General features: G+C 35.6%; 1 protein-coding gene across 5 annotated transcripts in view; it reads left to right on the top strand.

Moving 5' to 3' along the window:
* Nucleotides 1-18,983, top strand: part of LOC101691488 (integrin subunit beta 3 binding protein) — a 69,927-nt gene that overhangs the window by 9,729 nt on the left and 41,215 nt on the right. For 3 of the 5 annotated variants that reach the window (XM_045064660.1, XM_045064659.1, XM_004751671.3), the window contains exon 2: nt 9,489-9,531. The exons of 1 other annotated variant lie outside the window; for it this stretch is intronic. In XM_045064660.1, the coding sequence (XP_044920595.1) occupies nt 9,489-9,531 (43 nt within the window). Of the gene's footprint in view, nt 1-7,215; nt 7,265-9,488; nt 9,532-18,983 lie in introns of all 5 variants that reach the window. One more of the 5 variants, XM_045064661.1, reaches the window with a different exon arrangement.

Here is an 18,983-nt window from a genome sequence, read left to right as displayed (position 1 = left end):
CCTATATGTAAAGGTAAAGTTTCTGAAGGAAGCTTATGAGACTCTTGTTACAGCATGGGGTAGGTAAAATTTCAGGCAAGATACAAAATCAGTAACCTAAGAGAAAAAATGATAGATTAAGACTTCATCTAAATTTTGAACTTACGGTCATCAAAGGACATAATTAAGAAAATGAATTGTCAAAAGCTGGAGGTATTACAATTTCAGATTTCAAGTTATACTACAAGGTTGTCATAATCAAAACAATATGGTACTGACACAAAAAGAGACATAGATCAATGGAACGGAAAGCCCAGAAACAAACCCATGATTATATGGTCAGTAAATCTTCAACAAAGGACACAAGAATATGCAATAGCAAATAGTCTCTTCAACAAATGGTGTTGAGAAAGCTGGACAGCTACATGCAAAAGAATGAAACTAGACCACTTACACCATATATGAAAATAAACCTGAAACAATAAAAATCCTAGAAGAGAGCACAGGACAGTAATTTCTTTGCAACTGGCTGTAGCAACATTTTTTTAAGACCTATCTCCTACGACAAGGGAAACAAAAGCAAAAATAAACTATTGGGACTACATCAAAATTAAAAGCTTCTGCACAACAAACAGTCAACAAAACTAAAAGACACCCTAATGAATGGGAGAGGATATTTGCAAATGACATATCCGACACATAAAAATTTATACAATGCAACACCAAAACCCCCCAAATAATCCAATTAAAAAATGGGCAGAAGACATTAACAGACATTTTTTCAAAGAAAACATGCAGATGACCAACAGACACATGGCAAGGTGCTCAGTATCACTCATTATCAAGGAAATGAAATAAAAACTATGGTGAGATACCATCTCAGTATGGCTAAAATAAATATCAGTATGGCTAAAATTAAAAAACGCAAACAAGTGTTGACAAGGATGGGGAGAAAAAGGAACCCTTGTGCATTGTTGGTGGGAATGCAAACTGGTGCAACCACTCTGGAAAACCATATGTAGGTTCCTCAAAAAATTAAAAATAGAATACCCTGTGATCATAGTTAACACAATACTAGGCATTTACCCAAAGAATACAAAAGCACTAATTCAAAAGGATATATGCTCCCCTGTGTTTGTTTATTACAGCATTATTTACAATAGCCAAATAACCATATATATATATATATATATATATATATACACACACACACACACATATATGTATGTGTATGTATGTATATGTGTGTGTGTGTGTGTATCTATATGGAATATTAGTCAGCCAGAAAAAGAATGAAATCTTGCCATTTGCAACAACGTGGTTGGAGCCAGAGAGAATAATGCTAAGAGAAATAAGTCAGTCAGAGAAAGACAAATACCATATGATTTCACTCATATGTGGAATTAAGAAACAAAGGGTTAAAAAGGGTGAGAGCCAAACCAAAAACCAGACTCTTAATGTAGAGACCAAAAAGATGGTTACCAGAGGGGAGATGGGTGGAAATAGGTGAAAGGGATTAGAAGTATGCTCATCTGTGGCACCTCAGTGGCTCAGTGGGTTAAGCCTCTGCCTTCAGCACACGTCCTGATTCTCAGAGTCCTGGGATTAAGCCCGGCATCAGGCTCTCTGCTCAGTAGGGAGCTGGCTTTCCCCTCTCTCTCGGTCTCCTTCTCTGCCTATTTGTGATCTCTCTCTCTCTGTGTCAAATAAATAAAATCTTTTAAAAAATAAATAAATAAAAATAAAAGTACGCTTATCTTCAAGAGCCCTGAATAATGTCTAGAATTGTTGAATCACTATATTGTACACCTGAAACTAACATAACACTATATGGTTACTGGAATTAAAGTAAAAATAAAACTTTTAAAAAATGATTTGTTAGGGTACCTGGCTGGCTCTGTCTGTAGAGCATGCACCTCTCTTGATCTCTGGGTTTTGACTTTGAGCCCCACATTGGATATAGAGATTACTTAAAAAAAATTTTTTTTTAATCAGTTGTCAAGCCACTGAGTAGGAGAAAATATAAGATATATTTTAAACAATTAACATTTAAAATAAATATAAAGAATTCTTATAACTCAACAGTAAAACTAAGTAAACAGTTAAACTCATTGAAATAATAGTTCAAAAATTTGAACCAATACTTAATAAAAAAAAAGTTATATAAATGGCAAGGAAGCATTTTGTTAGTCATCAGGGAAATACAGATTAAATCTATATTGAAATACTGCTTAACATTTGATAGAATGACTTTAATTACATTTTATAGTTAACAATATTATGCAAATACTGAATCTTAGTAAATAGATTTGCTTTGGACAGGGGTCTGGATTAGCACTTCTGAAACTGGTTTCTGTGTATTCTAGGCTTGAGCAAATGATTAGTGTTTTGCATGTAATAGGAGCTAGGTTTTCATTGTTGGATCAGGAATTTTAAAATATGTTGGCGTGGCACTGAAAGTATCAATATGAAATCACAGATTTTTTTAAATATGCCTATATACAGAGAAATAGATGTGTATTTTCTGTTCTAGCTCTGTGTATCTTTATATGTACACTTAAAAAATCTGTGATTTTTTGGGGCGCCCGGGTGGCTCAGTGGGTTAAAGCCTCTGCCTTCAGCTCGGGTCATGATCCCAGGGTACTGGGATCAAGCCCCGCATCGGGCTCTCTGCTCTGACCTGCTTCCTCCTCTCTCTCTACCTGCCTCTCTGCCTACTTGTGATCTCTGTCAGATAAATCAAATCTTTAAAAAAAAAAAAAAATCTGTGATTTTTTTTTCCTGGCTACTGATACGTAATACAATAGTCTTTTGTGGTGCTAGGCAGTGACACGGAGCCACAGCTCTCAATCAGCTCCACCCAGTTTCTAGGGTGAAAAACTGATAAACTTAAAGCCATTCTATATCCATATAACCATTCTGTTTTTTACTTTTGGTATAGAATTCAGTAAATTACATGAGATGTTCAGTACTTTATTATAAAATAGGCTTTGTGTTAGATGATTGTGCCCAACTATAGGCTAATATGTGTGTTGTGAGCATGTTGTGAGATAGGCTAGTCTAGGCTATGAAATGTTGTAGGTTTGGTGTATTAATTGCATTTTCAACTTGAGATATTTTCAACTTGAGATATTTTCAACTTAGTTGGGTTTATCAGGGCATAACCCACAGTAAGTCAGAAAGAACTAGAGCAAGAGAGAAAAAGAGTATGATAAATAGGACAAAATGTAAACAAGTGATAAGTCTAGGTAAAAGATAAGCACTCTTACTCCTAAAAATTTTTTTTTTAAGTTTGAAATTAAGTAAAAATTAAGTTACCTCCAAAACTCATCAAATTGTTTAAAACAACAACAACAACAACGCCAATGGGTGGATTAAACAGTAAATTAGATATAATTGAAGAAAGAATTAGACAATTGGAAGATAGATCTGAAGGAATTGCCCATACACAGTACAGAGACAAAAAAAAATGCTAAGAAATAAGAGTTTAGAGATATAGAAAATGTAACTAGAAAGTCTAAAATTACTACTAGATGAAGTCTAGAAAGGGAAAAAAGGAAGGAAAGTCAATCTTCGAATATGGTTTAGATTTTTCCAGAACTATTAAGACAGAAATCTATATGAGACTATGTTAGAGATAAGACCGTTAATATGACATCTTTTGGGTACCTACATTGAAACTACCTTAAACAAAATTGGAGGACATAAAAAGTTAAAAGAATTAAAGTCTCAATTTGAGACTGAAGTTTTAAGTTAAAAATAAATACAATTAATTGAATAAATCGTTAATTTATATAACACTTTTCTTCCCATCACTGTGTCAGGCTTTGGGCATTCAAATATAAGCAGATACTGTATTTGCTGGGAGTCTTAATTTTTGTGGGAAAGATAGTTTAACAAGGATATTTAACCACATCACTTAACAGAGGAGGTGGTAATGATATAAATATCTTAGTCCAGGGAGGAAAGACAAACATATAAACATACTATTTCAATGTGGTAAGTTTTGTGAGAGGGGCATACACAGTGCTATAGTGCTACAGAGTAGAAAGATCCTTAATGCAATGTGGACTGTGTCAGAGAAAACTTAGAGATTGTGCTAGATTCTCAAGGGGAGGGTAGACATCAGTGTAAATTTGTTATTAATTTTTATGCTATAAATATAATACCAAAAATGTGTAAAATATCACCCATTTCCCATATTTAATTCTGATAAAACTATTTGGCCCCTTTTGATAAATTTTAAAAGGATTTAACTTATGTCCTTTATATATATGTATGTGAGATGATACACACATATATGTATATGTAAGTTTCTCACAGGAGGAAATAATGAATATTAATGTTCATTTTTGAGAATACTCACTTAAGAATGAAATTATCTTATGACATTTCTCATTTTATTTTGCCCAGTGACAATGTCTTCTGTATTTATTTATCTTATGGAGTCAGTGTTCCCGAATATCCCTTTACTTCTGTAAGAATTGTTTAGCTAATTCTCTGTTAACCTTTTAATAAGGAAGCTTTTGACACAAAAAACATCTGTTATCCAATAACTGCTTAAGGTTTTGGCCAGTTTTATCATGAAGAATAACAGGATGCATTATTTATTTAGGTGCTTTCACATGATGACCATATTTCTACATGTAACAATATTTCTCTCTACTCACCCATATGTGATAGTAAATTATATGACTGCTTGAATGTTGAACACAAAAGAGCACTTGAGAGTACACAAAAGGCTTGAATGAAAGGAAGAATATAAAGGGGATATAGAAGATTCTTCTCCCTTCTCTTCTCATTCTCATGCATAGAATGGAAAATAAATCATTTCAGATATCTCAGATTACACCAAAGGAGTCACATGGGATGTGAATTTGGTCATTGATTTTCATCAAAGGATTTCTAAGCATCTCACAAGTATACTCATTCCTTTAAATTCTCTTGAAATATTGTCATCACTATTATAGTGAGAAGTAAATGGAAGCACTGACATTGTAAGTGATATTTTTATCTTCCATTCAGAAATTACCTACTAGTTTATAGGCCAGTATTATCAACTTTATGAAGCTTAGTGAAATTATGTAATTTGCCAAAGCTTAGGGGAGGAATTCGGCTTAGTATCAAGGCCCTTTGACTCTTACCTGCTTTACCAAGTTTATCTGTCTCCTCACACACACACACACACACACACACACACACACACACACACACACACACTTACCCTCAGCTCTGCTATTCAAAATTATATTTAATCCAGTGTTTTTGCTTATTTATTTATTTATAGATTTTGTTTATTTATTTGACTGAGATAGATATAGTGAGAGAGGGAACCCAAGCAGAGGGAGTGGGAGAGGGAGAAGCAGGCTCCCTGGTGAGCAGGGATCCTGATGCAGGGCTCAACCCCAGGGCACTGGAATCATGACCTGAGCCAAAAGCAGACCCTTAACTGACTGAGCCACCCAGCCACCCCTGATCCAGTGTTTTTAAAGAAAAGCTCAAAGGGACATTTGGATGGCTCAGTCAGTTGGGTGTCCAACTCTTGATTTCTGCTCAGGTCATGATGTTGGGGTCGTGAGATCAAGCCCCACTTTGGGCTCTGCCTTGAGCATGGAGATGACTTGAGATTCTCTTCCCTCTCTGCCCACTTGCACTTTGAAGCTCAAAGCATTCATTTTGTGTTTTTTGAGGTATCATTCTTCATTCTTAATTAGAAATCAAATGAAAATTGTTTTTTCTGGAGTAGTTTCTTTTATATTGTCACCAGTGTTAGTATTTTCTGTGTTTATGAATTTGTATAATAAAACTCATGTACTTGTTCTGTTCTTGTTGAATCAGAGAATCCTATTCAGGATGCTACCACATGATAATTTAAATAAAATAGGGGAGGATAGTCTTACTAATATAACTAATCCTACAAACATAGTTACTTTCTATTCCTCTTGATATAAAATTGTATGTCAAATATATTTATCTTTCCTAAATTCTCAAGAGCAAAATGTTGGTAGGAACCAGAATTTTCATCCCAATGAATCTAAACTTAGTACAACTAAAAATGAAGCACGGTAGTTAAATTATGGACAGAAGAGTAAATTTGGGTGAAGGTGGAAGTGGGAAGTAATCTGCAGAGGTAATAAGATTACTAATAGGAGGGAGGAAATTAGAATATAGTACATAAGTGCCCATTTAAAAAATTATTTTCTTTTAAAGATTTTATTATTAGAGAGAACAAGAGATTGAGAGAATGAGTGGGGGCAGGGACAGAAGCAGAAGCAGGGAGCCCGACAAAGGACTTGATCCCAGAACCCTGGGATCATGACCTGAGCCAAAGGCAGAGGCTTAACCAACTGAGCCTCTCAGGCACCCCCAAAGTTTATAGTTTAATCATTAAGTGTACAGTTCTATGACATTAAGTATATTCACCCTGTACAACTATCACCATCATCTATCTCCAAAACTTTTTTCATCTTGCAAAACTGGAATCTTATACCCATCAAACACTAACCCCCTATTCACCCTTCCTCTCAGCCCTTGGCAACAACTATTTTCTGTGTTTATGAATTTGACTACTTTAAGTAGCTCATTTGAGTGGATCATACAGTATTTGCCCCTTTGATATTGGCTTATTTCACTTAGCATGTTATCTTCAAGGTTCATCTGTGTTGTAGCATCTATCAGAATGTTTTTGCTTTAAGGCTGAATAATATACCATTGTATATCTATACTACATTTTGTTTACTCATTTAGCTGTCAATGGGCACTTGCATTGTTTTCACATTTTGGCTACTGGAAATAACATTGCTATGAACATGGGTGTACAACTACCTGTTTGGGTCTGCTTTCAGTTCTTTTGGATATATACCCAGAAGTGGAATTACTGAATTATATGGCAGTTCTACACCTAATTTTTTGAGGAACTGCCAAACTGTTTTTCATAGAAGCTGTACCATTTTACAGTCCCACCAGCAGTTTGTGAACATTCCAGTTCTCCATATCCTAGCCAACATTTTCTGGTTTTGTTTTTGTTTTTATATTAGACATCCTAATGGCTGTGAAATGGTCTCTCTTTGTGGTTCAGATGTGCCTTTTCCTAATATTAAGGATGTTGACATTTTTTTATATTTTATTGGCCACCAGTATATCTTCTTTGGAGAAATGTCTATTTGAGTCCTTTTGGGCCTATTCCATTTTTTTAAATCAAAGTAGTAACCCCTAAAACTTCTTATAACTTTACAGAACGACCAGAGATACACCACTTTTAATTGCCAACTGGCACTGGTAACAAGTGAGTAAATACTTTAGAAAAATATTTACCCCATATATTTAATCAAGTTTTGTCTGTTTGTTCTTTATAGTGTATGTTTCAACATCTCTTCCTCTCTGTTCTTTATTAACATCATCCCCTTCCATGTAACATAATTTCATGCTTATAGTTGTTTATGGATAAAAGAGTAGATTAAAAAAAAAAGAGCTTCCCTTCTGCTCTCTCTGTCTGCCTCTCTGCCTACTTGTGATCTCTCTCTGTCAAATAAATAAATAAAATCTTAAAAAAAAAAAAGAATTAGTCGTCAATAAGTAATATATATATATTTTAAAGATTTTATTATTTATTTGACAGAGATCACAAGCAGGCAGAGAGGCAGACAGAGAGAGAGAGAGAGAGAGAGGAGGAAGCAGGCTCCCCGCTGAGCAGAGAGCCCGATGCGGGACTCGATCCCAGGACCCTGAGATCATGACCCAAGCTGAAGGCAGCAGCTTAACCCACTGAGCCACCCAGGCGCCCCAATAAGTAATATTTTGAACAATTAAAGTCAGGGTGGGGTTTATTTCCTTATAATAGGTAGTATTACATCTTAGCATTTAAAAATAGAATTAAAAAACTCTGTGCTGTGTACTTTTAGTTTTTGATTTCTACTTTCGAAATTTTGTAAAATACCAAAATCTCTCATATACCTGAATAGAGTACTATGTATTCCAAAACTAAATATATACACTTTTTTTTGGATCATGTGCCATTTTTATTTGTTCATACCTCTATTCTCTTCTTGCTTCATTGAGAATTCACATTAAATTTATTTCAAGTTGACTTTTAAAAGATACAAGTTATTTTTCAAATTGATTTAATCTCAAGAAATAATGTTATGGGATAAGCTAATGTAGATATAATAGCAAAATTAAGTGAGCCCTTTTTAAAAAAATTTTTTTTAAAGATTTTATTTGTTTATTTGACAGAAATTACAAGCAGGCAGAGAGGCAGGCAGAGAGAGAGTAGGAAGCAGGCTCCCTGCTGAGCAGAGAGCCTGATGTAGGGCAGGATCCCATGACTTGAGCTGAAGGCAGAGACTTTAACCCACTGAGCCACCAGGCGCCCAAGTGAGCCCTTTTTTGATAGATTAAATTTACGTATTTAATATTTACTACTCCGTAATATTTGTAAATTGTCCATCTCTTCTATTTTTTTCTTGTTCTTGTCACTTGTTTGAAAGTCAGTATTCAGGAAGAAAAGTAAATAGTTATTTATGAACAGTCATTTTCTAATATGTATAAAATTTTTCTAATTTTCTATAATATAAACTTTACAATACAATCCTCTTTTTTTTCTTTTTTCTTTTCTTTTCTCTCTCTCTCTTTTTTTTTTTTTTGCTTTATGCTCAAATTCTCTAGTATTTTAAATAATGTAATTTCTTTTTCTCAGGGATCAAGAAAGTACTTTTGATGCTGCATTTATTACTGGGAAAACTAGTTTTAATTTATATTGACCTTTTTCTCCTTTGAGCATTTAGCCTGCATTCAATAAAATGTTGATGACTGCTCTTTAGAAGACAGCTGTACGAAATAAAGTATTATAAATATTCAGCTTTCCTTTCTAAGCATTGTCACCAACAGCTGGGCATCCAGTTTAGCAGAACAGATTTTGCACAGAGAGAGCCTGGCATGTTCCTGAATCAGTTTAGTGAGGGAAACAAAAAATAGTTTCTTATGGATTGGGGACTTATAAAGACATAGAGCATCTGTTCCTCAGTTAAGTCAGTCTGGTAGCACTGAATCATGCTTAAAGCTAGAATAACGTGCAAAACGTTTCACCTTGTTCATACCTTTATTTTAATACCTAGTACATTATTTCTACAAATAATATACTTTCAACATTTCCATTAAGTTGTATAAATTGTTTGGTCTTTATGCTTAATTTTTCAATAGTGTTATTTTAAAACACAAATATATTCATTTTTACTAAGATTATTTCATAATATGACTTTAATGCTTGAATTATACAATAGTGAATGTATATGAAACCGTATATAAAAATCCACTTGAATATTTAATTATTCCATATTGAAATATGCTATTAAAAAATCCAGTTTCATCGTCATGAAAATTGCTCTCTTCATATGGTATTCTGCTTTCATTGGCAAAAGCAACTCAGAATCTTTGTTTATATTTATTACTCTCAAATATTTGGCTACTTAAAGCATATAAACCTAAGATTTCTTTAAATATTTTGTTGGCAGTGTTAAGAGATCGCTGAAATTGGATCATCTGTTAGAAGCAAATGTAAGTATTTACTTGTGAATTTGTAATTGCATAAGAAGAATGTATTTTTAATTTATGGGAAATTTAATTTACAGGAAATTTACCTTAAGAAATAGAAAAATTTTCAAAAAACACTGTGACATTATTGTGATTGGTACACCATTTTCTATATAAAATATTATTTATAAATCGAATATATGGAAATTCCTGGCCAGATTAAGGTTTTCACTTAAGAGGCAAATTATTTAGAAACCTTAATAAAATAATTCAGTAGAAATGAATTTACTATTTATGGAAAAATTATTCTGCCACTTAAATGCACAAGAAACAATATGGAACAATGGCAGTGCTTTAATCTGTATTCTATAATCTGCTAAATTGAAATAACAACATTAACAGCACTTTTATATCAAAAATGTAATTACCTCCCTAAGCTATTCTGGCATAATTAAACAATAAAATATTAACAGTGTAATAAATTTCACCATGGTTGTCACAATAAAAATAAAAATGTACTGTTGCTATTACTTTTTGTAAATCTAGTCATAGTACATTCCCAGTGCCAACATATCATGACATATGTTGGTTTATTATCTTTTCATACCAATTGTGGAGCTAGATACAAATACTAATATTGAGCTACTTAATCTTAAATGCAAGTAAATTGATGAGAAAGTAAATTAAAACAAATAGCTAGTCAATAAATGGCACTCTTACAAAATCCCATATGAGAATGCCATTTCAAGAAATGGATGTTATATGGAATTTCACTTTGGACGACTCACTGATATTTAACAATTTACCATTTTTAAAACTTCCAAGATGCTTTTTTAAAAAAATTTAAACAAAAGTGGGAAAATAATGCAATGCCACTAAAAAAATCATTAGCAGTGTAATTAGCAATTTAGAGTACCATTATCCAACTTGTTCTACACAGAATGCAGCTGTGACTGTAATTCTACATCTGTTTCTTTGGTCAGAATGGTATTTTGGTAGATGAGTAGCCCAGCTTAAAATGAAATATTGTTCTTTCCTGCCCTCAAACTGTTCTTTGGGAGATGGTAACATTATTTGAATAGCAGAGACTGGCCATTTAGGAATTCATCCTCTTCTTGAAGTACAATTGTCATCATGGCAAGCTTTCAATACATTTTTACTTCAGATTAGGATATGTCAAGGTTGCCAGTGCCACAGCTAATATTCTGTAATAGAAAAATACATTGTTATGTTTGGCCCAATTCTGTACCTTTAAATCAAGGAGACTTAGCTTGACTTAGCTTGGTATCACATGGCCATTCCCTGCTAATTGCAGGTTCCTAGCATCTAGCCTGGGTCTTTCTTCAACATTTCTCTTCTATATTCTGACCTATTTCTGGTAATTTCTTTTTTTTTTTTTTTAAGATTTTATTTATTTATTTGACAGAGAGAGAGATCACAAGTAGGCAGAGAGAGAAGGGGGAAGCAGGCTCCCTGCTGAGCAGAGAGCCTGATGGGCTCGATCCCAGGACCCTGGGATCATGACCTGAGCTGAAGGCAGATGCTTAACGACTGAGCCACCCAGGTGCCCTATTTCTGGTAATTTCTGCCTTTGTATTCTTGCCTCATCGTTTGTTGGCAGCTCTATATTCATATCTTAGAGCTGGCAGCTTTTGTTCTGGTGTTTAGTCTAGGATTCTCTCCTTCACTACATTTATGCTTCCATCTACTCAAGTAACAACTTAGCCCATGCAAAGAAAAATCAGACATTCAAGATATACCTATAATTCTAAGAGTACCTAATTGCTGTAAAACTGCAGAGGAACTAGTAGTAACTCTAAGGTCATTTTGCCTTACCAGTATGATACTGAAGGAAGAAGACCGATATCCACAGAAAGGAGATGGCCCTTATATTCCAGTTGGTTAAAGTGGAACCTATTCATTCTCATCTGCTGCTCTTTCCTCTCAGAGACGTTCTAAGCTCCCAAATACCAGTGTTCCCAAAGCATCTACAGACCTTCATAGAGATAAATGTTGCATGATGTTAGGGAAAGTCTGCAAAAATCATTTTCTTTAGGAGTCTCCTAATGGAGAAAACAGCTATGATATTGTGACCTTCCTTTAATATCTGGAATATATACTACAAGTACCATCATTTGCTGAACCTCCCACATTGTTGGGGGGTGGTGAGGAGTTAAAAGAATGTTCTAGTTTTTCATCACCTACAATATTTTAGCTGCTCAAGTCATTGTCATCCAAATACTGTTTCTAGAAGAATTTTTAGAAATGAAGCTGAATTATTTATTACAAACTGCTGCCAGTGGCAACTCAGATGAATTTATAGGGATAGCTAGCTACCTAATCATGTACATAATTTTGTTCAGGCCACCTCAGAGAAGAAATGGAAGAAGCAGATGCTACAGGTAGGAAGGGAAGGACCATTCTTCCTACCAAGGCCAATTCAGTAGGCTTGCTGCTAGAAGGAATAGCAGTGCAAATTGGGGAAGGTTGGGGAGGTTGCTAATTTAGGCATGGATGCCCAGGCTAGATTACTCCCTTACTATTGGTAGGACACTTCTGACTATTCCTAGGGCCTAAACTTGTCTTATCTCTCTGGGACAAGACTTCTGCCACCTCCTGAAATTAGAAAGAACTTTGAATTTCAGGACATTGGAAAATTTTATAGCTCTCATTCTGCAGTCCTACTTACTGATTTGGTTCAAATCTACTTTCCTCTCTCCTTCCCTCCCTCTCCTTCCCTTCCTTCCCCTTTTATTACAGAAATTTTCAAACATAAAATAGAATAATACAATGAACTTCTGTGTTCAACGATTATTAACATTTTGTTAATTTTGTTTCGTATGCATATATGTATATGTACATATGTGTGTGTATCTGTGTATTTTTTTTCCTGGCATGTTTTACAGGACCCAGACATGTCATTTCATCAGAAAATTCTTCAGTATGTATTTCTAACAGATAATGACTTTTTTCATAACCACAGTGCCATTATCATCCTTATAAAATTAATACTAATTCCATAATAATATCTTCTACACAGTCCATATTCACATTTCTATGGTTGTTTCAAAATATCCTTTTATAGTTGGCTTATTAAAATCAGGATTAAAACAGGCTTATACATTATAATACTTATTTATATATATCCTAAGTCTTTTTAAATCTAGTTAAGTTTTACCCTTTTTTTATAATTTATTTTTTGAGAAAACAGGTATTTGTTTTGTAAGCGTATTTCATATTCAGGAGTTCATTGATTAGTTCTTGTGGTGTCCTTCAAATGATTTCTCTGTTCTTCAGATTTGCTATGAAACTGATAAAGTTAGAGGCTTGATTAGATTCTCATTCAACTTTTTGATAAACATACCTCATAGATAGTGTGTATAGTTCCTATCACATCCCCTCAAGAGCACAAAATGATCTGATTTTTGGTTCGGGTATTAATCACCTTGATTAACCCATAATAAAATTCCCATTAATCTTTCTTGAGTGGTTTTTTTTTTCATTGATGATTATTTCCTAGATCCTTTATTTCACTATAGTTACAAAATAGTGTTTTTTAAAACTTTTTATTATTAAGAATTTCAAACAGAGACAAAGGTAATGTACTACCTGTTAATAAGCAAGCTTTGATAATTCTTAACACAAGCCTACTTATTTCACTTATACTCCCTTATATACTTTAGTACCCCATACTAGATTATTTTGAAACAAATCTGAAATATCATCCATATCATCCATAAATACTTCAATGATTATTTTTAAAAGAGAAAACTTTATTTTTTAAGATTTTATTTATTTATTTGACAGAGACACAGCAAGAGAGGAAACACAAGCAGGATGAATGAGAGAGGGAGAAGCAGGCTTCCCTCAGAGCAAGGATCCCAATGCGGGGCTCGATCCCAGGACCCTAGGATCATGCTCTGAGCTGAAGGCAGACACTTAATGACTGAGCCACCCAGGCGCCCCAAAGAGAAAGACTTTTTAAAAAACTATAATAGTATTATCGTATTTCTCAGAATTGATAATTCCTTCACCATCAAATGGACAGTCTTTGTTTATATCTTCTAATTATCTCATATACTTTCTAATAGTTCTCTTTTTTTTATTTCAGGAATTTTTATTGATATATAATTCATATAACATTCATCATTTTGAAGTATACACCAGTAGTTTATAGTATACTCACTATGTTGAACAACCTTCACCACTATCTGATTCCAGAACATTTTTATCACCCCCTCCTGCCAAAAATCCTGTATCTCTTAGCGTTTTATGTTGGTTTTTTTTTTTTAAGACTTTATTTATTTATTTGACAGAGAGAGACAGGGCGAGAAAGGGAACATGAACAGGGGGAGTGGGAGTAGGAGAGGGAGAAGCAGGCTTCCCACTGAGCAGGAAGCCTGATGTGGGGCTCAATCCCAGGGACCTGGGTTCACAACTGGAACCAAGGGCAGAATGACTGAACTACCCAGGCACCCCTCTCTTAGCAGTTAAGTGGTGCTAACTTCCTCCTCTTCTCATCCCCTGGCAACTAATTTACTTGCTGTCTCTATGGATTTGCTCATCCTGGACATTTCACGTAAATGGAGTCCTACAATATTGTGGCCTTCTGTGACTGACTGCTTTCATAACATTTTCACGTTTCATCATCTTGTTGTTTGTAACAGTACTTCACTCCTTTTTATAGATGAATCGTATTTCAGTTTTCTTTAGATATTTAGGGGTGGAATTGCTGACTTACATGAGAATTCCATCCTTCTTGAAAAACTGTCAAACTCTTTTCTACAGGTGCACCATTTTACATTCCCACTACCAGTGAATGAGGAGGGTTCCAGTTTCTCCAGATCCTCTTTGCTATTATCTGACTCTTTGATTCTAGCCATCCTGATAAGTATGGAGCAGTATCTCATTGTGGTTTTAAGCATTTTTTAATGATATTGAGCATTTTTTTACATGCTTATTGGCCATCTATATATTTTCTCTGGAGAAATATCTACTCAAATTAGATACCCTTTTTAAAATAGGATTTTGTGCTTTTACTTTTGTGTATTCTGAATACTGTCACCTAATCACGGGTTCTCTGGGTTGTCTTTTTACTTTCTTGGTAGCATTCCTTCAATGCACAGAAGTTTTAAATTTTGGTGAAGTTCAATTTACTTCTTCTTTGGTTGCATGTACTTCTGGTGTCACATCTAAGAAACTATTACCTAATCGAGTTAATTTTGCACATGATATGAGAGTAGGGGCATGTATATTCAGTTGTCCTAGCAGTATTTGTTGAAAAGATCTTCTTTCCGCCATTGAATGGTGTTGATACCTTTGTCGAAAATCAATGAGCTATAAATGTAAGGATTTATTTCTGCACTCTCAAGTTACTCCATTCATCCCTGACTGTCTTTATGTCACTACCACACTTTTTTTTTTTAAAGATTTTATTTATTTATTTGACAGAGTCAGAGAGATCACAAGTCGTCAGAGAGGCAGGGAGAGAGAGAGGAGGAAGCAGGCTCCCTGCTGAGCAGAGAGCCCGATGCGGGGCTCAATCCCAGGACCCTGAGATCATGACCTGAGCTAAAGGCAGAGGCTTTAACCCACTGAGCCACCCAGGTGCCCCACTACCACACTGTCTTAATTAAGTTTTCAAAATAAAGTTATAATTACTGTAAATTTGAAATCAGAAAACGTGAACCCTCTTTTTGTTGTTCCTTTTCAAAATTGCTTCTGCTATTTTACATCTGTTGCAATTTCATAGGAATTTTAAGATCATCTTGTCCATTTCTGAAAAACACCCATTTGGAATTTTGACAGGGATTACAGATCAACTTTGAGAATTTGCCATCTTAACATTAATAATTCACCCAACAACAGCAGAACATATACTTTTCACATGTATTCTCTCAAAACAGCATCCCTATCCATGCCACTTTCAAAAGCTTTAGATTGTGGAAGTAGAGTTGCAGATAAAGTGTTCAAGTTCTAGGGAGATTTTCCATGAAAGCCATTGTTTGAATAACAGTGTTGTGAGTTCCTTTGCCTCACTCCTTCCCCTCACCAAGAGGGAAAAGGAGGTGATGCTGTGGATCCTGGCCCAAGAAATTGGCAGTACTAGCTGCCTATACTGACCCTATCTATCCTGCTTTTTCTACTATTTTCTTCGTGTTCCTTGAACTTTTCTGATTGCAAATCACTTACCCACCATGGCTACATTCTGTGCCTCTGGGAGGAGGGCAAGTAGATGAATCTCATCCTTCTCCTGAAAGTAAGCTGGCTTTCTCTGTGAAGTTGGGGCCTGCTGGGCTTTCATTGGATATGAGGCCATCATCTGGCCGATGCTCTGATAGAAGTGGCACTTCTTGGACTGGAGCAGTATGCATCCCTTAGCTAGATGGTCTAGACATCCAGTTGTAGCACCAGTCTCATTTGCATCTTTGCTTCTGCATGTTCTCTTTCGGCCACCTCTCACTTCCCAATACTGAATACCTCACCAAGTCTGGGGACACAGAGAGATTCTAGGCCCTTGGAAGACATCTTAAAGGTGAACTCCACTGCCTTGCCCTCCTTCCTTCAAGCTCTGGAAACCCTCCATGTCACATAGGCATTAATATTCCAGGGATATGCTAGATTGAGTGAGGAAACTAAAATTCAGAGTAAGTGGTATATCCACAATAGCACAGCTAAGACACAGCTAAACTATTATATGAGCCCAGGCTGCCTTCCATTAACATAGCTGCTTTTCCTTTAGCGTACCTAAAGTGTTTATCCTTTAGTCCTTTATGAATCTTCATTCTATTTGGCAAAATCTAGTTTCTAAAACTTTTTGGTTCATATTATCTTTACAGTTGACTAAATTTATTAAATTTTTTTAAAAGATTTATTTATTAAAAAGATTTATTTATTTACTTGGTGGGGACAAATGGAGAGGGAGAGAGAATCCCAGGAAGACTCTCCACTGAGCAAGGAGCCCAGCGTGGGTCTTGATCCCATGACTCTGGGATTATAACCTGAGCTGAAATCAAGAGTTAGACACCTAACCAACTGAGCCATTCAGGTGCCCCTGAAATGTTTTGAAATATTGGGTTGATTCAGTAAGAACAAAGTTTTTTAAATATCCCTATGGAAAAAAATAATCTTCATCTTTATCTCACTTGATACACAAAATCATAAGCATAAAGTAAAAGTTAAAAGCATCAGGCTTCTAGAAGGAAATACAAGAAGTTATCTTTGAGACCTAAATTTGACAAAATTTCATACAACAGAAAAAGTACTAACTACAGAAGATAAAGTTAATAAGGTAGACTTTATCAAAACTAAAAATTTTTGCTCTTCAAAAGCCACCATTAGGAAAATGAGTAGCCGGAGTGCCTGGGTGGCTCAGTTGTTAAGTGTCTGCCTTCAGCTCAAGTCATGATCCCAGGATCCTGGGATTGAGCCCTGCATCAGCCTCCCTGCTCAGCGGGAAGCCTGCTTCTCCCTCTTCCCTCCCCCTGCTTGTGTTCCCTCTCTTGCTGTGTCTCTCTCTGTCAAATAAATAAATAAAATTTAAAAAAAAAAAAGAAAGAAAAAGAAAATGAATAGGCAAACCAGGGATTAAGAAGAAAATATTTGTCATACATCTATCTGGCAAAAGACTTGTATCTATAATATATAAATTAACAATAAAAAGTACAATAAAATGTACAAAAACTTGAACCAACATGTCACAAAAAAAATTTAAATGAATATGAAAAAGTGTTATGAATATGAAAAAGCATATGAAAAAGTGTTCAACATCATTTATCATTGGAAATACAAATGAAACCCACAAATGGTTACCACTCCCGCCCACTAGAAGAGCTAAATAACAAAACAGAATGGCTTTTAAAAAACAACACTAGAGGAACCTGACTGCTTCGAGTTGTAGAACTTGCAACTCTTGATCTCAAGGTCCTGAGATTGAGGCCTATGTTGGGAGTAGAGATCGCTTAAAAAAAAGGGGGGGGGAGCATCTGGGTGGCTCATTTGGTTAAGCATTTGCCTTAGACTCAGGTCATGGTTTGGGGTTAAGCCCCACTTCGGGCTCCCCATTCAGTGGCGAGTGTGCTGCTTTTCTTTCTCTCCCTGCCCCTCCCACCAACTCATGTTCTTCCTCTCAAATAAATAAATAAATAAATAAAAATCTTTTAAAAAAGCAAACAAACATGAGAATAACTAAAACAGTGCTAAAGACTGATAAGGATGTCGAGCAGCTGGAACTCTCTTTTACTGATGGGAATTTAAAATGACACATGCGGGGCGCCTGGGTGGCTCAGTGGGTTAGGCCTCTGCCTTCGGCTCAGGTCATGGTCCCAGGACCCTGGGATCGAGCCCCACATCGGGCTCTCTGCTCAGCGGGGAGCCTGCTTCCCTCTCTCTCTCTCTCTGCATGCCTCTCCATCTACTTGTGGCTTCTCTCTGTCAAATAAATGGATGGAATCTTTGAAAATAAATAAATAAATAAAATGACACATGCTTTGGAGAATTCCAGCTTTTATTTAGTTGTTTTTTTTTTTTTTAATTTTTAAAAATACTTTATTTATTTATTTGACAGAGATCACAAGTAGGCAGAGAGGCAGGCAGAGAGAGAGGAGGAAGCAGGCTCCCTGTGGAGCAGAGAACCCGATGTGGGACTTGATCCCAGGACCCCAGGATCATGACCTGAGCTGAAGGCAGAGGTTTTAACCCACTGAGCCACCCTGGCGCCCAAGATTTTCTTTTTTTCTTAAAGATATATTTATCCTAGAGAGAGAAAGCATGCATGTGAGTGGGGGGAAAGGGGAGGGAGAGAATCTCAAGCTGACTTCCATTTGAGTGCATGGAGCCCTACCTGGGCTGGATCTCATGAGTCATGAGATCATGACCTGAGCTGAAATTACCAGGCTTAACTGACTGAGCCACCCAGGGGCCCCAACATATACAAGAATGTTTTTAGCAACTTAATTCATAATAGCCCAAACTGGAAGTAATCCAAATGTCTCCTAATCAGAAAGTGGAAAAATAAATTCTGGTATATTTATACAAAGGAGCACTATTCAGCAATAAAAAGGAACACACTACTACCACATGCAATAATGTAGATGATCTTAAAAACAAACCAAACCAAAAGTTACATTCTTAATTTATATGAAGTCCAAGAATAGGTAGAGGTATCAATGATTATAGGAATTAGGAAGCAGTTGCCTATGAACTAGAAAATGGAAATTGAGTAGAAGGGTGTACAAGAAAACCTGAAATGGTTGAAATGTTCTATATCTTGTGTGGTAGTTGCATCAGAGTATACAGTTGTCAGATCTCCTCAAGCTGACCATTTTAATGTATGTAAATTATACTTTAATAAACAGACAAGGGGCGCCTGGGTGGCTCAGTGGGTTAAGCCTCTGCCTTTGGCTCAGGTCATGATCTCCAGGTCCTGGGATCGAGCCCCTTTCTCTCTCTCTGCCTGCCTCTCTGCCTACTTGTGA

The sequence above is a fragment of the Mustela putorius genome, unplaced genomic scaffold (assembly GCF_011764305.1).
Source record: "Mustela putorius furo isolate JIRA1106 unplaced genomic scaffold, ASM1176430v1.1 tig00003853_pilon_pilon_pilon, whole genome shotgun sequence".
Lineage (NCBI taxonomy): Eukaryota > Metazoa > Chordata > Mammalia > Carnivora > Mustelidae > Mustela > Mustela putorius.
The sequence above is the reverse complement of the archived record's forward strand: the minus strand, read 5'-3'. Positions and strand labels throughout refer to the sequence as shown.